The following is a 25,518-nucleotide window of genomic DNA, read 5'->3' as shown; positions in this document are numbered from 1 at the left end:
GCTGTAACTGATTCTGCTTTTGCGGCAAAATTATTAGATAGGCCTGCATCCACTGATGTGAATGCTGGGGCTGACTTAGTATAAAAGGCACCGCTGTGCTACTCATTACGGGGCTCTGATTGTAGTCCCAAAATTAATTAGTGTCCGAAGGAGACCGTCAAATTATTTCTACAAATTAAACCGTCAGGATGTGAGAGAGATCAACTGGACCAATAAACTGAACCGAAGTGGCGTTTATAATGAAGTACTGAAAACTCTTTGCCGGGATACGTTTTCAACTCTTTTTTCTTTCGATGATAGAAGATCGCCATTGCATTGGTTCCTCTGCCATGGAACTCGTCCAACATTCGCAGATTTTTGGTAGGAAAAATAGGGGCTTGAATTTCTCTAATCCTAATGTACTTTTTACTTCCCTTAATACGAGGACGAAGTTCCTAGTAGAACATTCATTAGAGCTATCTAATATAGTAAGAGGAAAGGAGCGGGGGTAATCGTAGGTCGCATATATGGCAGTCTATGCCGCCAAACTCGGCATACCCAGCAATTCGCATTGCCAAAGCTGCAGAGAAGAGGGAGAAACAGTCAGGTACTCCTAGAGCCAGGCTGCGGACACTACGTAAACTATTCTTTGAACACTTCAGAGAGATCTTTAGTTGAAGGGGGGCTACTTTTTTCGTGAATGCTATGGGCTGGCTCTGGAAATCTGAGCCAACTGAACTTTGCCCTCTTGCTCTTATTACGGAGGTCATGGTCTTAGGAGTCTGCGAAATCAAAGCGGTGCACCACAGCGGAAGAAACTGGATATCCCCCAATGAATCCATTATCGTGAATGCGACTCTTATACAGCATCTCATGAACTATAGGTGAAAAGATTTGATGATGGTCGACTAAGCCATATATTATACAAATTCGAATTACATCCTGGAATCACGATTCCTGGAAGGCGGACCAAACCTGTTACATGAAATGAAAAAGCTGCCTATCTGTCAGTAGACCAAAGAGAGAGAAAATTTCTTGGTACAATTTGGACTCGTCAAAACAGAACAGAATGGCAAGAGTATTTCTCAACCGTGCTCTGGAGACCAAGGAAAATTGGAAAGAGACTCAGAAAGCCCTGAAGGAGAGCATTAGATCAACCAAATGATCATCATAAAGTTTCTTTTATGAAGAGGCGAACTCACTAGAGAGAACCCCTAAATTAAAGCGAGTCATAGCTAAAGTACTGGGACCTGGACAACCTCCACCTGCAGAGTAGGCGATACATTGGAAACAAGAAGTTAGGAAAGCAAGCTACTTTAGAGAACTTTAATATCTTAGTAACAAAAGAGACACATCAGCTTCGAAACAGACCATCATTTGAGCTATTTCCGTGATCCAGCAGTCACCCAGAAGTGGAAACAATTTTTTTTTGCTGTGTGGACGTTAGCAGCTTTGAACAACTTTGCCGGAGAATGTAAATGAGTTTTGGGCCACCAGCAAAAATGTCATTATCTCTGGTTAGCGAGGTTCCAAAAGGATCTTATAGGACCGGGTTAATATGGAAACGCGGAAGCTGGTCAATGCATGTAATGGGTAGAGAGCACTGTTCTCCACTTCCCATTCATCGATTTCAAAAAGGTTTTTAGCAGTAGCAACAAGGATTCCTCTACGTAGGAAAGTCATTTCAAGTATAGTCAAATTATAATATAATATGTTTCAAGTTAAAGTTTCATAATTGGGTAAGTCTTCGTACGAACTTCCGACACCTTTAACGCTCAAGAGGCAGTATCACAAGGCCATCTGTATCCTGAACAAGACTGGGGAGAATAAGCAGGTCGGTACTATCGACGAGCGGGACGAAAAACAACTCCTTAAATACCGATTGTTAAGGAATATAATAATAAATGCTTGAAATAAAAACAAGGAGAAAGCCAAGCCTTCAAACGCACCCGATCTCATAATGAGATCGAGCAGCAAAGCAAAAGGAACAGGGTTTGCAAATTGGACGCCAAGTAAACTCTGCAGGGAGCGGAGCAGTTACGGTCTTTAGCAATTTAGCAGGAGAGAGACTTAGGACTGGAGGCGGTGGATAGCAATTGCGCTTACTTTAAACTGGTGCCGAAAACATGAACCCATATTCAAGCCAGGTTATCTTCAAACGGAACGGAGGGATGTATTTCCTGTTTTGATTTCTCCTAGGTTCCTGGGTACCACATAATAGTATGCTAGACCAATTCGCTAAGGACTTTCTCAGTTTATGCATGGCTAAGATCGACGCAACAGCTGCTAAGGGCATTAAGCTTAAAATTATCCAATACGGCGAAATTCTCAGTAGATCAACTGTTCTCATCTGGTTGCCGGAGATCAGTACGGATAAGAACAGGCTCTTTCAAACCCGAAGGATTGCCTTCGACTGGACGACTGGATGGTGATCAAGGAAGAGGAATCTTAGATGAAGAGCTAGCCTTTTCTGCTCCGCATAAATGAAAAGTGCTTAGAAGTATTGGAAAAGGCGCACGGCAGAGTGCGTTTTGGGGACAAAATTAGTCTGCTCTGTGAGGAGAACTTATTCGCCACTGACAATGAGGTGTTGGAGGAGATGAAGATTGACGGTCTGACGGAGACCAACGGTCCCCTTACGCAAGCAGACCATTTGATGAGGAGCTGGTGACTTCACGTTACAAATGATGTTGTCTTGGATCTGAAGACTGGTGACATTATGATTCGGAGGCATTCACTGCTCTGTAATCATAGTAATTTCAAACTATTGACCTAATTGGCTACGATTTTCATATGAAAAAATGAGACTATTTCCACGCCTTCCCTAACCTGATCCGAAGCGGCCTGCCAAATCTGGATATCCATACGAGTAAAGCTCTGAATATGATGACCTATGGATTGGAGAGTGCGATCTACTATTGTCAGATAATAGTGTTATTATTCACAATACAAGCGCTCGAATTGGGCTGATGTTGGAGCGACGGACTCGACTGACATAGTTAGATGACGACCTTTGGTCGCTAACAATTGTTGCAACCACACATTCAATGCCTGCAGGTGGTTTTTTGTGTTATCAATTTAACGGTAGCGATGGCTTCAGAATGGGATGGGTGGATACGCTAATGAAACCGAGTTTCTGGAACGCTTGAGTCATATAAGGCCGGATGGTGCCAGTAGACACATCATACCACTCTTTACGGCCGAAAGCTAGAATTGCTTCAGTAGAAGCCCTAAATCTTCCAGCTGCAGCATTTTGAGCTCTTTACCAGATTTGATTCCACCCTATGCACACGAGAGCGTCCGTAACAAAGTTATTACAACAGTATTGATCTTGGATTGGAAATGAAGTGGGCGAAGTACATGCTACCTTCATCAGTAGGGGTAGCTTGGGGTAACCCACTGATGAAGGCAGCATGTAGCTACCGAAATGTGCCTATAGGATAATATATAACCCACTGATTTGAAGAAAGATTTTGGTTTACAAAAAAAATCTAATATGGACAGTCAGTGCAAATAAGCCGTCTCTACTTAATATTGATACCTAACATAAACTTTCGAAGAACTGGACAATACTTTCGAGAGGAAAGTCCTGAGGAGGTTAATAGGAGCTAAACGAGAGAACGAGAATGGCAAATCAGATAAGTTGTATCACCCGACGACGACGATATTGGATTTCGTTGGTAACCTAGATGAAGAAATTGGCGTGGTGAGAACTGGTTTTTATGAAGAGCAAAAGTTAGTAGTTTGTCATCCGTGAAGATGGTGAACTCCTTGCATCAACCATATGACGGAAGTGTTTCATCACCAGGTATATAGCGAGCAGTTTCGGGGCATATGCTCTGTATTTATCTTTGAGAAAAAACCAAATAGTTGCCAACTGTAGTTGACCCATTGATGAAGGGCTGTTTCAATCACAGAGTGAGATGAAACGCTGATTATGGGCAAAGGTATGCTGAGTTTTAGATGCGCAAGTAGTTTAGGTTGTTTCGGTGTTTTTTCGAAAGCCTAGTAAGCTGGGGTAGATTCGTAGGTTTAGTTGATTTGTAAACTTCCTTTAATTATATCGTGTTCAGTGTTTTCTATTAAAATTCAGCACCCCAGGAATCTTCTGACTGTCAGTTTTACGAGTAGCTTCATTGGGTACGGTTATGAAGGAATCGCTTTAACTTTCGCTAGCGGGGGATGTGTTCTAAGAAACTGACCTCTTGCTTTACAAAAATGTTTCTGTTCGGGGTCACCACTGCTTTATATTTTTCCAATTGTGGGAAGGGAGTTCTTGAGTTCAAGTGACTAAGAAAGGACTAAGTCGATGGTCGATGAGTTGCCTTGGATGAAACCTGGTTGTCTGCTGGTTTACAATTGGATGATAGCGCAAAACAGAAGGGTCCGTGGACCAAGAACAGTGAGAAGAACTTTCTCTCCAATCGGTCTCGTCCGAATGGCGCACTTAGGGCTCTTGCAGTTCCAAAGTAAAAATCTTTTCGAAGAATTATCGAAACACAGCAAGCATTCTGTCGACCGAATGTCATGTAAGTGTGGCTTTTGAGTGTCCGAACCTGATTCCTCTCATTGTTTTTAGCGCCATATAGGATAGCCCAAAGACTTCCAACCCCAATTGTCGTTGCAGTTATATTATATGATGCACAGTACGGTGACACGCCATTCTTCCTGTTTGGCCGAGTTATTTCCAACTCTAGCAGAGTGTCATGATAGACGGTTCCTTTGGTAATAGTACATCTACCATCATATGAACTTCCGCCGAAGAACAACGTTCAGGATCATCGAATATGTATATAGTGGTTGGCATCCATGTGATCTTTGGTTTTGGGAACGTGGAAAAACGCATATGTAAGCGTCACCGTCCTTGTATTTTTATCGGACATTAACAGGCGACGTATAGAGAATAAAAACTTTCGGTAGTTGCGGAGTCATTCTGTGATTTTCTGGCTTAAAATCGAACCTTCAATGGTACCGTCATATACACTGGAGATGAATACTTCCCAACTTGGACCATGAACGAACCGGTATCCAGAAAGTTGATGTGGTGGTCTGAATGAATCCATGGAGTGAGATCCGTAAGTTAGCACGCTAGTTGAGCCAGCTATGTTAAGTGTGTCTTTACCGCGAACTTGAAAGTCTGATGAACACTGTAGAGATAATCACTCAATAAAGCGGTATGACTTGTTATGCTTCTGCGCAGAGTTGGTCCCGCAATTGACCATACCTAACTGTCCAAAACCCATTAATGAACTGCGGTTTTCTGGGTTTTCGCTAGTTATCAGAAATTATGGAAGGTCCGCCGAGAGAAGGGAATAGATTTTTCTGAGAGAAAGAGGTGTGGAGTGATAAATTGAAAGCGATGCCCATTTCCCATTATTGAACTCTAGAGGGGCTCGGATCAGAAAGGAAATATATGTCTGGCGATAATTCCGACGAAGGCACCGTCGCCTTACGGGCTCAAATATTATCTTTACAAATACATATGTACATACATATATGAATTGTAAATGCATATATTGTACTTTGCCAATTAGTTAGCCATATACATCACATCCAAGGGAATATGGAATTTTCACCATGTGATCAGGCGAGGCATTAGAGCCAGTATCAATCATGCGGTTATCAAGATGACATCCACATGCAGTTGCAACACCGTCGTCACCTAGGCTAACATTGACCTCCTTTTGAGAGTGGAAGTTCTTTGCTACTCGTTCATATATTCGCAAAGCAAGCTCAACCAAGAAGCGTGTCTCCAAAAAAATCATAGTAGAGGTATAAACGGGTTCTTATGGAGTGTCAGCAAAAGTAGGATAGCTACAATATTCGAGGAGACAAACTTTCCTGTTCAAGAGGATCAGCCCACTTTGAAATTTTGTAGATTTCCTATCCTTGAATCAATATATCAATACAAACCTTCCCAAATTGTATTTTCTCTCCCTCTGGTGAGATCATGGAAACAATATCATTTGTGAGTGTAACCTTCCCTCCTTCTCCTGCTTCCTTAGATCCAAACTCCAACCTTGCTATAGCATCGAAGCATTTACGCAAATGGGGTTGGACAGCATGGGGATTCCTAGTTTGGGCCAGTATTTCCAGTAACTCATCATTTGACAAAAAATAGAACCTTAACCAGGGATACAATAGGTAATTTCTCTTGCTGCTTTTCGATTCAAAAAATTTACCTTGGAAAGGCCATGCGTTTCACCTCCAAATACGCTTCCAAGCATCGCGTTATGCTGTCCAGATAGTTATTGTTTTCTTTCATTGTGTTATAATTCTTTAGATCCGTCATTACTGGAAGGGCTAATGGCATCTTATATGCATTACGCATTATTTCCTTCCAATTTTTATCTACAATCAAAAACATCCTTGATTCCTTCGGCAACTGTCTTTGAATGTCAGCTGCCGAGAAAATGGCTTCCAAATACATCCAGGATTGCTGACACGCCACCCATTCCTCTGGAATGTTTCTCAAATTAAAACGAACCTCTTGAGAAGATAATCCAAAACTTACCAAAAGTTTTAGCAAACAAATCCAGAAGCTGTACCCACTCCTCAACTTTATGCTTGATAGGACCAACATGCCTGGAAGCAGCAATGGTATTAACGTATATGTTGGTTTCATCAAGGACAGCCTGGAGTTCATCGATCCCAGCCAATATGAAAACGTCTTTAGCGTCACGATGTGGCACAACCGAAAGTTCAGTTTCTTTCCAAATATTCTCGATCTTTTTGAGTTGCAGCTCTAATCCAGATTCTCCACTAGCTTGTCCTGATATCTCGGTAAGTTCCAGCTCTAGTTCTTCAGAGAAGGCACCTGCTTCCTCGAAAGTAGCAAGAGTTACAGATGGTTCTTGGAAGACCTTGCGTTGCAGAATTTGCTCGATTCGAATCCAGTGACGCTAAGAGATGATGTTAGATTAAATTAGGGAGGATATCTTAGCAATGTTTATCTGTAATGCAAGTATTTTTTTGCTTACCGACTTCAAAGTTGGATTTCGCAGGCATGTTATAATAGGCAACTTTTCACGGAAAAGTTCGGCACTTTCTTTCAGAACTGGTACCAGCTCGTTAGGAGGTAGATATTTCTCGAATTGAGTGCAATTTTTCAAGGTCCGACTGTTTACGTCGATTAATTCTTCCACATCTAATGTATGGAAATTAGCTGTTGTCCACTTCTTTAACGATGCTTCCCATTCCTCAATACTGTCCCAAAGCGCTTGTCTTGTTCGGACCTCTTGAAGGGCTTGCTCTAGTTCATCGTATCGAGTGACATCGATCTATGAAATGGGAAGATACATGTGCATATGGAAAGGGACATAAAAATAAGGAGTGCGAACTAAAAACTTGTATTTGAGGGTGGTTATGCGTGGCTCTTTATGAAATTCAAGCTCTCTGAACTGATCCTTTTTCAAAATCTTACCCTGAATTTCTTCTGATACCCTCTGTACTCTTGGGATAGCATTTGGCAATTTTTTAGTCTGCTCATGAGACTTTCAAGTTCAGCTTTGATGTCCTCGCGATTGGAGTTTTTCTACAAATATTCAAATTACTAATTTCGTATCTAGATATAATCAACGCCAGGACTCACATCAATATATTTGAAGTTTTGGATTTCGACTAGAACTTCCCGAATCTCATCGAAAATGTATTGTATGTCTGTTTGCAGGAATTCGGCCAAACGATTGATGAATACTTGACGCTGTGATTGTCGTTCTGCCAGCACTTCCTTGCATTCGATCACCAAGTCTTCGCAATCTGTTTAATGAGAACAATGAAATGGGTGAAAATGGATGAGAAAGATCTGTCGAAGTCTCAAGTTTGTAATTAAATTGTATTATAAGTTAGGGGAAGATTGACAGCCATGTATCAGTAGAATATTTGATGAATATGAGAAGGAGAAACTTGAGGTCTGTTACGGATAATTGAGGAAGAATTCGTCTGACTTGATAGCTGGTTCGCGAAGACACCAGATGAAATGGACTTTGAAATAAACCTCTATATAATCCGCTTATATGCCGGATTGACAGCTTAAGAGTCCGATAGAACATCGTTGCGTCTCTTGTTGCACCAAAGATTCGACAAGCCTTTTAATGTGTGTACCAATTCGCTACTCGCGGAAGCTGAGTCTCACTACCGGTAAGCTTAGTAGGATCCAAAGAACCACATGTGCTACTGAAGCTCAGTCCCTCAATGTCCTGCAACACCTCCTCCCCGAGTTGATATGTTGCGGGGTTATGGGCCAGTATTCTTTATTCTGGGTTACGTAAAGTGTATTCAAGTCGTAGGGTGTTCCAGGATACGCCAATGTATTCCGAACCTCAAGTGTAACATAGTTACTCTGATTGACAACCAAGCCACCATTAAAGCTTTGTAGTCAGTGAGGGCATCGTCCAACCTGGTGGGACTGCTCAACGACGCACTGAACAGTCTGGACGACTAGAAGTAGCCATCCTCTGGGTTTCGATGGGCTACCCAGGCAGAGTCGGCTCATAGAAGTCGCTCGGAGGACACAGTCGGCGTCCCGCATTACTTGACAGCCGCTGACGTCAAATAGCAGCGGCTTACGAAGCGAAGGATGTAGCTCTCCTACAATAAAACCCGATCAAGAGAGCTTTAGGGCGAAATGCAGATAATGCGTACAGGATTATGGCGGGTTGAATCGGCATATCTAAGAGATTAGATATTGTCTGCTATTTGTAGTCTAACCTAAAATTGATAGACCAATAGCTTCCTCCAAATTACAATTTTTATTTTTCAATGTAGATATATATTTCAGGAGCAACTTACCCCTTTAAGTAGCTTTGTGCTGATGAAGGGGGTAAGTTGCTCCCGAAATATATATCTACATTGAAAAATAAAAATTGTAGTTTGCAGGAAGCTACTGGTCTTTCAATTGGCATATCCTATCGCCACCGTCCTATCGTACTAACCGTGGTCGTAATTTAAAACACACTCAAATACTTTCTATCGTATACAGTCATTTGCGACAGTATGCTGATAGTTACTCCAGATATTTTCAGAATGCATCGTGTGCCAGAACCTCCCCAAGCTACTTCTTGTCACTGAAAGAAACCCTACAAATCGTCCAGGCAAATAAGTTTTCAGTAACAGGAGAGAGAGAGAATAGTCGAGAGGAGATAAAAGAAGGACCTTCCTTTTCAGGCTAAAATTTGTTTTATTTAAATAAATACCGTATTTCGTATTCGTATTTCAATAAATACCATATTCGGGAATACCGGTGACACAGGTCCGTAAAGAGGAAATCCGGGCCCGGGGTGGGGGTTATACGAGAAAATTAGACTCGGGGTGAATATTATACAGGTCTGAATTGAAAATTATGCAGACCACAATGTTCTTCACTTTAAATTCAGCAGGTGTATAAGAAAATATGGAGAGGTAACTTCCCGGTATGATTGAAAGGATTAGATCGAGAGTGTATGAATCGCAGCTCTTGGTGGTGTTGAACAGCTGGGTAGAATAGGTATTGACGAAAGGAGAGAGTAGTACAAAAGAGCGTACCCAAAAAACAATAAACGGAACTATGTTAGGCAGGGATATATGTGAGGCAACACAATCATAACTGAGGTTAGAGGAGCAGAAAATAGGTTCGGCGTTCAGCCAGATCCTTGTTGAAGCGATTTTTCTGTGATTAGATGATGTGATGCTGTTAAATCAACGCAACCCTCCGATAGCGTAAAAGGAAGCAATTATAAAAGCCCACTGGACGGGCGGGCTGGCTGATGAAGACGCATTGCTACCTGGGAAACCGACCGGCGATTGTGTCCAGGGGCTACGACGCTTTAAATGAAACTATCACACCACTGATTTACTACCCTTTATAGTGAGAGGGAACTAATCAACCAACTTTCTGTTTAATGTACTCTAGCACCTTGTCCGAATAGACAACATACTCTAGTCTGGACAAAGATATAGTTTGGAGGGGAGACCATCTTTAACCCATGGTGTAAGCAAGGAAAATACCTGGATCGAAGCAAGAGTGACTTGCGATCGTGTAGAAGTTAATTTCGCCTCTGTTCAGCCATTTTAACCTAGGCGTGCTGAATCGCTACGCCCCAAATGAGGAAATGGGGACGCTAATATGGCACAATTCTACATCACCCTAGAACAAACTTGTTATTCGTGCGCAGACGTTTATCGATGAACAGAGGAAAGATGTATCCTGCGCAGAATTGCCGATTGCAATGGCGAGTCTTATTGATTTCGTTATTAGCAAAGGGATACGTATTGTTATTTGGCTGCCGAAATCCGCTTGGACAGGGTCTGACATAATAACCTAGCGAAAACAGACATTAATCCATACCTGGAATTAATACGGGCTCTCCACGAACATTGTCGTGAACCTACAGAATATTCGCTTTCTCCAGCTTGAGCTTGAATTCCAGCGATATCGGCTGGATATTTTGTGCTTAGGCGAAGTGAGATAATGGTAGTACTCAGAAGAGACCTCCCCTCCCTCAAATAACATTGTGCTTTTCTACTGTGGTAAACCTAGTGATAGTAGATGCACTAGTGCACGGTGCTAGGCACACTCTTGTAGCCTGGGAGCCCATGTCCAACAAGATTTTGATTGAGTTTTATAAATAGAGGTAATTAGTTTCCTGCAACTTTCACTGTCTCGCCATTGGTGCACATTGTTCAAATAGCGCTTGCGACAAGGTCAGTTGGTCTTAGATACAGAATAACCTTATCGCAGTCAGTAATAAATTTAGAGGTTGTTTTTTCACTACACATACTAATTTGTCGGTCATTAACATTTGCCTGTGTGCTGCGGATGCATTTACTCGCAGAGGCGCAAAGAAACAACCGATCAGCCATTTTCGCGATCTAGCTATCGTCCAGCAAACCTTTCTTGCTTCACGAACGATCGAAACCTTGAACAACCCTCTTGAAAATATTGATGAATATTTGGCCAACTTAAAAAGGCTTTATCTATAACACGGTGAAAGTAGTCGGGTACGTCTTAAAAGTACGTTATAAAATCTAGTTGACTACGGAAACGTAGAAGCGATTCGATGATCGCAAGAAGTTGAGAGCTATGTTGCTCACAGAAAGCAGCGTCGAACCCGACGTGCTGAGCTGCGATATAATGATGGAGAAGTACAGCATGACATAAAAAAGCCTGTAGATGCTTAAATCACAGAGGATGTGTTCAATCGTCGTAGCAATTTTGCAATAAATTTTGGTTGAATTTAAAGGTTTTTCGGTGGAGCTTTTCCTTGAAGCCTCTACAGTTTCTGTAGAGTTTCTTTTTCCTCTTATTTGGAAATCCTGGGAATCTAAGATCTTTCCTAGAGAGTAAAACCAGGTTCGTCTTGGATGTGGCAATTCATCATCATCATCAACGGCGCAACAACCGGTATCCGGTTTAGGCCTGCCTTAATAAGGAACTTCAGACATCCCTGTTTTGCACCGAGGTTCACCAATTCAATATCCCTAAAAGCTGTCTGGCGTCCTGGCCTACGCATCGTTCCACCTCAGGCAGGGTCTGCATCGTCTTCTTTTTCTACCATTGATATTACCCTTGTAGACTTTTCGGGCTGCATCATCCTCATCCATACGGATTAGGTAACCCGCCCACCATAACCTATTGTGCCAGATTTTATCTACAATTTGACGGTCATGGTATCGCTGATAGATTTCGCCGTTATGCAGGCTACGGAATCGTCCATCCCCATGTAGGGGGCCAAAAACTCTACGGAGGATTCTTCTCACGAACGCGACCAAGAGTTCGCAAGTTTTCTTGCTAAGAACCCAAGTCTCCGAGGAATACATAAGGATGATGAGACGTTTCGAGCGAAACAGGTTATGTAAGCTGAAATAGGCTCTGTTGGCTCCCAACAACCGTGCGCGGATTTGGTCATCGTCATAGCTGTTATCGGTTGTGATTTTCGACCCTAGATAGGAGAAATTATCAACGGTCTCAAAGTTGTAGTCTCCTATCTTTATTCTTCCCGTTTGACCAGTGCGGTTTAAGGTTGTTAGTTGGTTGGTTTTTGGTGTTGTCGTTGGCACCATATATTTTGTCTTGCCTTCACTGATGTACAGCTCAAGATCTCGCGCCGCCTTCTCTATTTGGATGAAGGGAGTTTGTCTCGGATGTGACAATTGGAGGTATTTATTCACGTGACCTCTACCGTAGTAAAGAGAAGATCTCGGGATACACCAAAACATCAAGAAAAGGTTTATTGACAGGCGGCAGAGCGGCATCTGCTCTGGATCTTTCTGTACCAATTACTTTAGGCATGTTAGCTCACCGCTCCATATATTCTTCACTCATCTCGAAAAGGATTTCAACAGCGTGAATAAGGCACCAATTCTGAGCACTTCACGGAAAAAGGACATTCCGGAATAGTAATATCTCTGAGTAAAATTATGCGGTGTTCCCAACGATTAATTAATTAAAATAATAAAAACTTGTTGTTTCTTTTTCATTGGTGTGGATATTTATTCTTGCAAATACCGATATACCGATATACCCATACAAGTTTGCCTCAAACTTGTTAGCACTGATGAAGGGAACAAGTGGTTCCCGAAATATCGGGTTTTGCAAGAATAAATATCCACACCAACGTTTGCCCCAAACTTGTTAGCACTGATGAAGGGAACAAGTGGTTCCCGAAATATCGGTGTTTGCAAGAATAAATATCCACACCAACGAAAAAGAAACAACAAGCTTTTATTATTTTAATTTAGTAATATCTATTGTTAAAGCAACACACGGTGTCTAAACATGAACTATATTCGGATCCCCCCCCCCCCTAAATCTCAACGTAGAAGGATATCACTCACTGCACATCTGTGCGTTCACAGCTCCCACCTTCTCACCAAATTTCGTGTCAATCGGTATAGCCGTTTCTGAGAAAAATGCGTGTGACAGACAGGTAGACAGACAGCCTTTCAGATCGGCAGTATGGGTTCCGTAAAGCCAGATCAACCATTGATGGCATCAAATTAGTTACTGGCTTGGCAGAAAATGCAATCCACGGAAAGGTAGTACTAGCAAATATTGCGTGGTAGTAACCCTGGACGCGAAAAGTGCATTCAATTCAGCCAATTAGAATCTAATACGCAAATCCCTACCGAAGGTTGGTATTCCCGCCTATCTCGTTGCTATCGTGGATAGTTATTTAACTGAAAGGAGGCTTTGGTACGACACTGATGACGGACCCCCAGGAGTACGTTGTTTCCGCGGGTGTCCCGCAAGGCTTTTGTATTGGGCCCACTACTGTGGAACATCATGTACAACGATGTACTTAATCTTCCTCTTCCGGAGGAAGGCACAGTGGTGAGTTACGCTAACGACATTGCGCTGGTTGTTGTCGCAAAGAATCTCGAAGATGCTGAGTTATACTCAAGCGAGGCAATCAGTGCCGTTAAAAGTTGTCTAGAGAGCTCTGGTCTGACACTTGCGGAGGAAGAACAGAAGCGGTCCTCATCACTAAGCGCCTACAACTGTATTAGAATCGGGAATCAATTATGATAGACAGGAAGCTCAGCTATAAGGAACACGTACAGTATGTTTGCTATAAATCATCCACTGCTAGTATGGCCCTGGTCGAACGTGGGAGGGCCACGGCATATCTCTAGATTGCTTATAGCGAGGGTGGGTGACCTCAATCATGCTCTATGCGACCCCAGTTTGGAGGAAGGCGTTGCGGATGTCAGTTAACACTAACAAAATAAGTGCAGTCTAGAGGAGGACAGTCCTGAGGGTATGCTCTGCCTTCAGGACTGTTTCAGATGATGCAGCATTTGTCACCTCTGGAATGATGTTGATTGACATCTTGGCAGATAAGATGGCGAATATGTGCAATGCGAAGCCAACTTCTCCCTTATCGTAGACGAAGAACGCTGAGAGGGAGAGATCCATAAATAGATGGTAAAGGCAGTCGGAACGCTCGGTAAAAAGTCGGTGAACCCACAGGCTCATTCCTGCCATCAAGGAGTGGTTGGAGAGACGATACGGAGAGATTAACTATAATCTCGCCCAGTTTCTCACGGGCCATGGAGGATATCGCCAATATCTGCACAGGTTTAAATTGGAGACCTCACCCGACTGTCCAAATTGCGATGGAGTCCCAGAGGACCCAGAGCATGTATTCTTCCACTGTCCGAGATTTGTGGAAGAAAGGAGGAATTTAGAGGAAACTCTAGGAGAGGTGCTGGTACCAGAAAATCTGGTGGCGAAAATGGTAGCACAACAAGAGAATTGGAGTGCGGTCAATTGCATGATCACATCTAACCAAACCAAACTGCGAAGGGCAGAAGAGAGGAGAAAAGCACGGTCACGTGCGCCCCGTATAGAAGAAAGGTGACTAAGCTAGAATGAGCTGAGTCCGCCCAGTGATGTAATACCTTATAGTGGTTCCGTGGGGCAGGGAGGGAGCCGGGGGTGGTTTTAGTGGGTAAAAATCCCACACACTGGTGTGTCCAGACCAGTGTCTTTTAAATTTTTCCACCCCCTGCAAAAAAAAAGACAGACAGACAGACATTTAACCGATTTTAATCAGATTTTATCAGGGTTGCATTCTGCTTCCGATACTCTTTTCTTCTCATTCTTTGCTACGGTAATATCTGATGGGTTTTTCACTGAGTCATGGGTCTTGGTTAAATCTGGCAAGTGATTTGAAGAAAGAGGCAAACAGAGCCGGGCTGAAGATAGATACCAACAAAACTAAGGTTCTCAGTGAGACATGCCACCGCATGCATGTTTCCATTAATGGTTAATATATCATGATCGTCAAACAATTTATGCATCTAGGTAGCGTTGCTTCTACCAACGGCGGCACTAAACTTGATGTTGCCCGATGCGAATATCAGCGTGAAATCTACCTTTGATGTTTTGTCCAATGTCTGGAAATGCAAGTCATTTATGTCTTAAAAAGGTGGATGCATCCTAGATAGCAATGGATGCGCTTTTTTGATTGTCTTCCAAAAAGGTTTTGTTCAATCATCAAGCTTACAACCGACAACATACCCATATACTTCTCCTTTTCTTCCTCTTCGGCAAATATACTGAAATCCTTCATAATTATATATAAATCATGCGCGTAATCTACCCCTTGGTAGAATTCATCGATTTCTTTTCCTGTTTCTTCCAAGAAATGCAAATAAGTGACTGTTTCGTGCGTAGATTGAGGTTCAAATGTAAGACGAGTCATAAGATCATTTGCTTTCTCCATAATCTCCGCGACTTTCTCCGTGGCCAGTCTTTGGACCAGAAAAAAATAGTTATTTGATTTTAGAATTTTTAAAAAAGATTGTCATACGAACTTAGGTAGATGACTTTCGAGGACACTTAGCAAATCTCTACAAACAGGGGTCACAGCTTCTTTGAATGTTCCTTGTTTCAGTTTGAGTAAGCCTAAATTGACTGTGGATAAGATGCCTTCAAGAGCTCCCATGTTTTTGTGGTATCGCTCACAATAGCTACGCAACGCTGCGATATCTGTAACATAGGTTATAGGTTTCTAGTAATCCAGAATCACGTTTTTGTGAAATATTGCCTCGTTCAGCTTTGAGTGTCCTTGCGTCCATGTTTACGTCTATTTCAAAGTTGATCCGAATCGGTTCGAACCGTTTAATGTATTTTTCAGCTTTCCAATATGCATTGTGGATAACATCATCTAACCGAACCCTGAAGTGCATGATATTTTCAAATTAACTTTATTGAGACGAATATAACGACTGTAAAAAAAAGTCTTACCTATAATCTTGAAATTCAATATCTGTTTCTAAAATATGACCTAAACCTGGGGGATTTCCAGACAATCGATCCTCCTGTCTTCCCATTATTTTTGGTCTGCAAATATTTCAAAAGCGGAATAAGATTGTTTTTCAAAGGGGGATTGAGAAGAAAATGGGCGAATTGACTAATTCTTACTCAGTGAATTGGTTAAAAAATGCATCATTCGTATATGGTCGTAGTTCATCCATTGCTTCCAACATTAAATTTTCAAATTGTTGAACAATGTGCAACATAACATTCCTAAAATTTTTTTTGGTAGTATCGGAATGGTACGATTTCATGTAATACTTACTCTGAAGGATCTACTTCTACTTTATCAGGCTTCAGAACAAGTTCTGCTAGGAAGAATGGATTCTGAGAATGAGGAGTTAGAAAAGTTTCAAATATGAATAATTATCTTATGAATAAATTACAAATAAACTTCTTACCTTTGGCATCTTTTCCGGTCTAGGCTCTTCAATTTGAACGTCCAATGCCAAATTGTCCAGGTTTTCCAAAGGTGGTCCAAGTTTGTCGTGTACGTCGAAAGCCATGCTGTAATCATTGAAGCTCTTCCTTAATATTCTGTGGCAAAGCGTCAACACCATGTGGTCGCAATACGTAAGAAAACTATTAGGACGCAAGAATACGATATTGATTAGTCAGAATTGAAAAAATAACAATGGAGTGGAAGGTCATAGTTTGGTATTCAGTTTGATAAGTACATCTGCTTAGTTTCGATTTCAATAGAACACCTAAATCCTTATCTGTTCCCTCAGTCCCACAGAAGCTTCGAACTATTGCGGATGGCAAGTTATCCTAGACTTTTCTTTATCCTTTGGCGCGAATAAGGCTGCACTGCTACACATTTGGAAAATCAACAAGGAAGGAGAAATAGGGTACCTTCGGACACGCCCACATGGGCGAAAGAGAAATGCAGATGGTGTACCATTTATCCGTTGCTTGGAGCAATAAGAAGGATAGAGCCACTTGAAAATCGACTGAATACCTGGATAAAGAGTGAAAAACTAGAGGGTCTGGAGATCATATTTAGGACCAATCATGGGGAGCTACTCGGCCTTCTCAAAGCAATCAACCGATAGTTTGAGCTGTAAGAAGAGATAAAAGCCCATAGGTACTTCTGATAGAGCACTCAAGGAGGAGCAACCACCACACGTCCTTCCTGATTATCTGCGAACCTACTGGCGTTTTCGGATTCCCAGTATTTTTGGCATTAGCGAAGAATAGTTTTAGTTTATAGAGTTATTTGAAGCCATGATTGGCTACAATCCGTCAATTGACGACGTTCAGAAGTTACATCTATTGAGATATCTGAAAGGGAAGGGAAAAGGAGCAGTATCGCATCTCCATATATGTGATATCAATTAGAATTCTACGCTTCTGGTTTTGAAAGAGACATTTTTTTGCCAAACTGCCGAACGAATATATAAGCGCGATCGTTGACATAAAAAAGTTCAAATATAATTTTGCGAGCGACATAATAGCGAAGTACAACACCATGTGGAGCTGCTTGGTCGGCTTGAACAGTCTAGGATATAACTCTTCTTAGTCGAATTCAACAATGGTCCATATTATCATCATCATCATCAACGGCGCAACAACCGGTATCCGGTCTAGGCCTGCCTTAATAAGGAACTTCAGACATCTCGGTTTTGCGCCGAGGTCCACCAATTCGATATCCCTAAAAGCTGTCTGGCGTCCTGGCCCACGCCATCGCTCCATCTTAGGCAGGGTCTGCCTCGTCTTCTTTTGCTACCATAGATATTGCCCTTATAGACTTTCCGGGTGGGATCATCCTCATCCATACGGATTAAGTGACCCGCCCACCGTAACCTATTGAGCCGGATTTTATCCACAACCGGACGGTCATGGTATCGCTCATAGATTTCGTCATTGTGTAGGCTACGGAATCGTCCATCCTCATGTAGGGGGCCAAAAATTCTTCGGAGGATTCTTCTCTCGAACGCGGCCAAGAGTTCGCAATTTTTCTTGCTAAGAACCCAAGTTTCCGAGGAATACATGAGGACTGGCAAGATCATAGTCTTGTACAGTAAGAGCTTTGACCCTATGGTGAGACGTTTCGAGCGGAACAGTCTTTGTAAGCTGAAGTAGGCTCTGTTGGCTGACAACAACCGTGCGCGGATTTCATCATCGTAGTTGTTATCGGTTGTGATTTTCGACCCTAGATAGGAGAAATTGTCAACGGTCTCAAAGTTGTATTCCCCTATCCTTATTCTTGTTCGTGCTTGTGTTTGACCAGTGCGGTTTGATGTTGTTGGTTGATTCGTCTTCGGTGCTGACGTTGTCACCATGTATTTTGTCTTGCCTTCATTGATGTACAGCCCAAGATCTCGCGCCGCCTGCTCGATCTGGATGAAGGCAGTTTGAACGTCTCGGGTGGTTCTTCCCATGATGTCGATATCGTCAGCATAGGCCAGTAGTTGGGTGGACTTGAAGAGGATCGTACCTCTTGCATTCACCTCAGCATCACGGATCACTTTCTCGAGGGCCAGGTTAAAGAGGACGCATGATAGCGCATCCCCTAGTCGTAGACCGTTGTTGATGTCGAATGGTCTTGAGAGTGATCCTGCTGCTTTTATCTGGCCTCGCACATTGGTCAGGGTCAGCCTAGTCAGTCTTATTAATTTCGTCGGGATACCGAATTCTCTCATGGCCGTGTACAGTTTTACCTTGGCTATGCTATCATAGGCGGCTTTAAAGTCGATGAACAGATGGTGCAACTGTTGTCCATATTCCAACAGTTTTTCCATCGCCTACCGCAGAGAGAAAATCTGATCTGTTGCTGATTTGCCTGGAGTGAAGCCTCTTTGGTATGGGCCAATGATGTTCTGGGCGTATGGGGCAATCCGGCCTAGCAAGATAGTGGAGAATATCTTATAGATGGTACTCAGCAACGTGATACCTCTATAATTGCTGCACTGTGTGATATTTCCCTTTTTATCATACCACCATATTATCATATTATCATGCTAAATTTCAAAGATGCTGTCCATTGTTTCGAGGAATTTGTCGAAGGTAGCAAGGAATTACCACCTGTGAGAAACTTGTGTGATTTCCCCCTGAAGAGGTATAAGCTGCTTTGATATATTCAGCCTCAATCTTCATCTACTCAGTGCCCGAAGAAAAGCGTCTTACTATTCCGTTGCATATGCATATGCATATGCAGTTTGCATATACTAGGCCCAACCTTTCCGCCAACACCTTCGAGGCGTGCCTTAAAGAAGGAACATTCCCTGTCCAGTGGGAAAAACAAAAGTTAGTGTTGCTTCCGAAACCTGGCAAGCCACCTGGAAACCTATCATCGTATCGTCCTATCTGCCTGCTGAATACAATGGGGAAGATGATGGAGAGAGTCGTCTACAACAGACTCTTACCCACGTCGAAGCGAGCAATGGTTGGTGGGAACGCCAGTTTGGTTTCTGACATGCCCGCTCTACGATGTACGCAATTAGTATGATAGTAAACCTGGCAAAAGATTCGCTGATTTCTGGCGACTGCGCATTGAACTCCGCCAACTGAAACCCCGGGTATCTAGCAAATTTGGCAGAAAACTACCTCTCAGAGAGGACCCTCTGGTACGTGACCGATGAGGGCCCCAAAGAGTACATTGTCACAACCGGGGTACCACAGGGATCAGTACTTGGTCCCCTGCTGTGGAATATCATGTATAGTGGGGTGTTTGCTCTTCCCGTCCCAGAAAGGACTCCGATTGTCGGCTTTGCTGATAACCTAGCTGTGGTTGTTACAGCAAACACCCAGAAGATTTGGAGGTCTATGCGACGGAAGCAGTGAGAGCGGTGAAGTTCTGGAAGCGATCTTAATAACCAACCGCAGGAGAAATAACACTGTGAAAGTGGAGGTCGGTGGATATACGGTCGTATCAAAGCCGGCTATAAAATACCTGTGGGTGATAATTGACACCAAATTGAGCTTTAGGGAACAGCTAGAATATGTATGCCAAAAGGCAGTCAATGCCACCACGGCACTTGCAAAAATGTGTGCCGAAACACTGCCGGAGGTTGGTTCTAGCCGGATTGGTGCGTTCCATCCTGCTCTTCTCGTCACCTTTGTGGGCAGAGGCGCTTGCAAATTATCAGGTGAACTCGGTTTACCGGTTAATGGCTTTGAGAGTTTGCAGGCGGTATTGATGGTAGCAGGCATGATCCCTGTCGACATTCTGGTTAAAGAAATAAGTATGCTGTGCCATGCAAGAGGTATGGAGGGGCATATAGAACGAAGAAATGTGACAAGGTCAGAGTTGCATGATCGCTGGCAACACAGATGGGACGAGTCTACAAAAAGTCGGTGGACGCACAGGCTGATTCTCAACATTAGGGTGTGGCTTGAGCGGAAACATGGGGGCGCCAACTACCACATTATCCAGGTCCTCACGGGACACGGTGGTTGCTGCAGGCAGTATCTGCACCGCTTTGGGTTGGATGATTTTCCAAATTGTCCTAGATCCGGCGGCATACAGGAGGATCCAGAGCATGTAATTTTTCACTGCCAAAGATTTGTAATGGAGAGGAGGAACCTAAACCAATTATTGGGCAGGAGTGTGAGCCCGGGGGACTTAGTTGCGGATATGCTAAGGTCCGAGGAGAATTGGCTTACGGTTTGCTTTATAATCATGCAAATACAGAAGGAGTTGCTGAAGGAACAAAGAAGGAGGAAAGCCGCCAGTAGGAGAAGAACGAGAGTCTAAAAGCAAACCTACCCCGCGAAGTAATACCTAAATGGTGGTCCCGCGGGTTTGCGGCTGGAGGGACCGGGGGTGGTTTTTAGTGAATGCGAATCCCACACGCGCTCGCTGTACCTCCGTCGTTTGTGCGGCGGAGCTGGGGCAGACGTGTTTTTCTGGGATTTTCCACCTCCTTGCTGAGGAAAGAAACAAATTTACGAAGCAAATCAAGGAATATCAAAAACCACTTTAGGCATAGTGATTCACAGAGAGGCAACAGCAACCATATCATGCTGCATCTCGAAAATTCAGCAACTGCCGGATCAGCCTGTCCGGCAAGGGAAAAGCTAGGCAAGTTATTGTTAGCAACTGCTCTGGTTGAAGCAGTAAGTTCAAGCGGAAAGATATTGAAAAACCGGGCTCGAGCCTGGATTCCAGACATTGTTAATAGCGTTGGGCACAGCAAACAAACCGTGAAGAAAAGGAACGTATTGGAGTAAACCTCAGAGATCGGTGGTATTCACACGGCTACAATAATTTGCCTTCTAAGTTTGAGTTGATAGTAGAGGGTCACATATTGCCATCATTGACAACCTATCTACGCAAGGAGGAACTGAAACTTGCCGACCTGGATTATGACCCCAAGGCGGGCACCGATTTAATATTGGGAGCCGACGTATTTGTGAAGATAATGGAGTGGAGCATAAGGAAAGGAAATCCGTTGGTGGTACTTGCGGGCAAAGTCTCCGCGACGACATTAGTGCCCAATAAATCCATGGCAGAGTTCCATACTGTGCTACAACGATTCTTCAAAACGGAGATTGCTCCAAACAATGTACAGTCCAGTACGAGTCAGAAGGAAGGTACGTTGCACATTGTCAGTTACGGTCGACTCCATAAAAGTGTCGCGAGAGTAGTTGGTTTGGTGAAACTCCTGCAATGCTCCTTGCGGTACGAATGCTAATACAATTAGGGAAGCACGAGGGAGAAAGGCTTCCCGCGCTGCAAAGAAACTGCTTAAGAAGCACCATATCAGGTGTAGTTGATGATGAAACTGCTAAATGCTGGTGAATTTACGCTACGAAAATGGGTTCCAAATGATACCGAATTCTTGGGTGAAATTCCAGTAGAGTACGATGAGATTGCACTTTCTGACCTAGAACTTGACGAACCGGCAGCTATTCTGAGACTACCTTGGAACCCGATGGCAGACGATTTTAGGTTTGACACTCTAGAGTATGACCCAACTAAAAGGTTGATGACGCAGTAATTGCTGGCAGAAATTGTAGCCCTATACGATTCATTACAATGTTTAGCATCGATGAAATCAACTACCTATATCGGAAGCTATTCAGATCCTTGATGGGTTCAGTGCCCAAAAGAAGGAATAAATTAGCTACATGGCACTTCAGAGTCCGCTTATGTTGCTTTCATTTTTAACAAAACGATTTATATTTAAGGAAAAGTATTATGTGCCAGGAAACGTGTCAAACCGCTAAAGGTGGAAATAACTCTGCCACGTTTGGAGCTTTTACTAACGGAGCTAATGCTTATGGTACATACAATCCAATTTCTACTTTCCAAAGTATGTTACTAGTGTGACTGCATTATAGTTCTAGCAAGGATTAAGAAGGAACCAGCGAGCTTGGACAATTATGTCGAAAATCGGGTAGCCAAATTACGGGAGAACATTAAGGAATCCTTGGCTTTGGGGCTACAAAAAATCGGTTGAAAATCTAGCCGATTGCGCCTCCAAAGGAATAAGCTTACAATGAGGCATCCACTATGGTAAAATGATCCTCAATGCCTTGCAGAGGATTGTATACTTGAGGATGTAAAGTGTTTTTCAAATGTGATTATTGATTTCGATCTACTGGAATGATTCTCGTCATTTTCAAATCCGGTAAAAGTAACAGCGAATAGCCTACGCTTCGTGACGAGAGAAAAACGATCTGCCCCTTTTAGGGGGTATGAAAGGAATTGATTGCGAATTCTCCATTGGTACAGAAAGTCCAATTTGGCAAACACAACGAGGACCTCGTGAAAAATTCCCCGCTTCAAAAAAGACTACATAAACTGAAGCCGTTTGGTAATCACCAAGCCTGACTTGAGATTGGGTTAAGGAATGCAGTCTTATCAGATGAACCTAGACAACCGGTACTTCTAGCATGAGAACACCACGTGGAAGCATGGAAGCATGCAGACATAAATTATGAATGCGGTATTGGATTCTTATTGACCAGAATGTTATACGAAACGAACTTTATTGCTATCCGACTTGTGTAAGGTATGCCACAAGTCATGACAGAGTCAATGGGTGATATTCCTGTGATCAGGAATCAGGCCAAACCCGCTGTTTCGCCATTGGGGAGTTGACTACGCAGACCCATTCAAGACAACAATATCGAAAGGACGCTCCACGATTACAATGAAAGTATACATCTGCGTGTTCACGTGCGTGGTGGCGAAGGGTGTACATCTCAAATCGGTTAGCGATTTACCAACTGAAGCATTCCTTGCCGGTTTCATCATCATTAACGGTGCAACAACCGGTATCCGGTCAAGGCCTGCTTTAATAAGGAACTTCAGACATCTCGGTTTTGCGCCGAGGTCCCCCAATTCGATATCCCTAAAAGCTCTCTGGCGTCCTGACCTACGCCATAGCTCCATCTTAGGCAGGGTCTGCCTCGTCTTCTTTTTCTACCATAGATATTGCCCTTATAGACTTTCCGGGGTGGATCATCCTCATCCATACGAATTAAGTGACCCGCTCACCGTAACCTATTGAGCCGAATTTTATCCACAACCGGACGGTAATGGTATCGCTCATAGATTTCGTCATTATGTAGGCTATGGAATCGTCCATCCTCATGTAGGGGGCCAAAAATTTTTCGGAGGAACTTTCTCTCGGACGCCGTGCGCGGATTTCATCGTCATAGCTGTTATCGGTTGTGATTTTCGACTCTAGATAGGAGAAATTTTCAACGGTCTCAAAGTTGTAGTCTCCTATCTTCATTATTTTCGTTTGACCAGTGCTATTCGATGTTGTTCGTTCTTTTGGTTTTGGCGCTGACGTTGAGACCATATACTTTGTCTTGCCTTCATTGATGTGCAGCCCATGATCTCGCGTCAATTGCCGCCTGCTCGATCTGGATGAAGGCGGTTTGTACGTCTCGGGTGGTTCTTCCCATGATGTCGATATCGTCAGCATAGGCTAGTAGTTGGGTGGACTTGAAGAGGATCGTACCTCTTGCATTTACCTCAGCATCACGGATCACTTTCTCGAGGGCCAGGTTAAAGAGGACGCATGATAGCGCATCCCCTTGTCGTAGACCGTTGTTGATGTCGAATGGCCTTGAGGGTGATGCTGCTACTTTTATCTGTCCTCGCACATTGGTCAGGGTCAGCCTAATCAGTCTTATCAATTTCGTTGGGATCCCGAATTCTCTCATGGCCGTGTACAGTTTTACCTTAGCTATGCTATCATAGGCGGTTTTAAAGTCGATGAAAAGATGGTGCAACTGATGTCCATATCTCAAGACAGCATGGGCCAATGCTGTTCTGGGCGTATGGGGCTATCCGGCCTAGCAAGATAGAGGAGAATATCTTATAGATGGTATTAAACAACGTGATACCTCTATAATTGCTGCACTGCGTGATGTCTCCCTTTTTATGTATGCGATAGATAATGCCTCTTTGCCAGTCGTCAAGCATTGATTCGCTGTCCCACACCTTGACCACAAGTTGATGAACCACTTGGTGTAATTGGTCGATATTTAACCAATTTGGCTGTAATTCCATCGGCTCCTGACGACTTATGATTTTTACGTTAATGAGGGTTATATTTCTAAATTTGCCTCCAAACGCAGAGTGTAAAGCCGTTTGTTTATGTTTTCAAAGCCAATAATAGCAGGTTTCATTTTTTGGCTGACTAAGAAACCTACTCCGAGCACACACGACTCTTCTCCAGGAAACCGGTCCCTGTCCAACGTATCTCCTGTAACGCTGTTACATCAGCCTTATATTTGGATAGGGTACCGGTTAGCTGCTTGGCGACTCCATCTCTTTACAGGGGGCGCACGTTTCATGAGAAGATGCGCAAATCGTTATTCCTTTGTCGTTGCCGGGTTCATCGTTGTATTATCCGTCCAATCTGAGGCTCCTGTTGTGGCTTCGTAACTTTGATTTTCCGTGTAGGGCTGTCACCCCTACCCACCCCCAACCTGGAGGACCAGTTGGTACAATTTGTCCCGTTTTTAGGCGCGGGAGACTCGCCTCCATCTTTCTCCGTCTGCAGCTTTTCGTTAAGAAAGAGCTCCCAGCGGTCACCACGTGGAAGTGGAGATAGGGTTTGGTAATAGAGCTATTGGTGTTAGTTCAGCAGGCGTTTCCCAGGTTTTATACTCCATCGTTAGTACGAATCCACGTTTCGCCCTGGGACTTATTTGATCCTGTCGGTTTCAAGCAAAGAAAAGTATGCTATGAACTAGCTTCATAGGGGCTAAAGACTAGTTCCATCAGGAAATCCACCAGTTCAGTATCAAGAAAAAAGTTTCCATTTTCGCAAAAGATTAGGTTACCTGGCGATTTACTCTTATAACAGCTGAATAGCTGAAATGCGTATTTAATGAGCCAAAATAGTTACTATAAAGCAATCCTAAATACCTAGAAGTATTAACATATCATTGCTGTAAGTTGGCAGGACCTTTACGAAAGATGATCTGTGCGGAGCTAGAAACTGGATGCTTGATTATCGAATCTAACTTATGTCAGTCGGTTCCTGACGAAGGAAATTGTTGGTTTGAGTGAGAACTACACATATAACGACCTCCACGATATATTTTTCAACATTTGAGACAGAAGAGTAGGCAACATGAGGCATTCCCACAATGAGATGGCCAGGATGCTTTTCCGAGGCTTTGAGGAGGGTAAACTCTCAGTAAATTTGAAGCAAAGTTATGATCCGTAAGGAATGATGATAGAGAAATCAAGAAATTTGTGTCGACAAGTAACCAAAGCATATGATGTTACCATGAAACCCAACTACTGGTAAAATCGGTAAATG

The 25,518-nt window shown here is 43.2% G+C and overlaps 1 protein-coding gene across 1 annotated transcript in view; it reads right to left on the bottom strand.

Moving 5' to 3' along the window:
• LOC119647098 (dynein heavy chain 6, axonemal) overlaps window positions 1–25,518 on the bottom strand; it is a 67,746-nt gene that overhangs the window by 34,602 nt on the left and 7,626 nt on the right. Inside the window, exons 8-20 of the mRNA XM_038047869.1 lie at window positions 16,180–16,360; window positions 16,044–16,105; window positions 15,887–15,991; window positions 15,710–15,805; window positions 15,510–15,640; window positions 15,277–15,451; window positions 14,981–15,213; window positions 7,571–7,737; window positions 7,403–7,513; window positions 6,960–7,259; window positions 6,494–6,881; window positions 6,162–6,438; window positions 5,893–6,103 (exon numbers count right to left, since the gene is read on the bottom strand). Coding sequence (XP_037903797.1) covers window positions 5,893–6,103; window positions 6,162–6,438; window positions 6,494–6,881; window positions 6,960–7,259; window positions 7,403–7,513; window positions 7,571–7,737; window positions 14,981–15,213; window positions 15,277–15,451; window positions 15,510–15,640; window positions 15,710–15,805; window positions 15,887–15,991; window positions 16,044–16,105; window positions 16,180–16,360 — 2,437 coding nt within the window. The remainder of the gene's footprint in view (window positions 1–5,892; window positions 6,104–6,161; window positions 6,439–6,493; window positions 6,882–6,959; window positions 7,260–7,402; window positions 7,514–7,570; window positions 7,738–14,980; window positions 15,214–15,276; window positions 15,452–15,509; window positions 15,641–15,709; window positions 15,806–15,886; window positions 15,992–16,043; window positions 16,106–16,179; window positions 16,361–25,518) is intronic.

The sequence above is a fragment of the Hermetia illucens genome, chromosome 1 (assembly GCF_905115235.1).
Source record: "Hermetia illucens chromosome 1, iHerIll2.2.curated.20191125, whole genome shotgun sequence".
Lineage (NCBI taxonomy): Eukaryota > Metazoa > Arthropoda > Insecta > Diptera > Stratiomyidae > Hermetia > Hermetia illucens.
The sequence above is the reverse complement of the archived record's forward strand: the minus strand, read 5'-3'. Positions and strand labels throughout refer to the sequence as shown.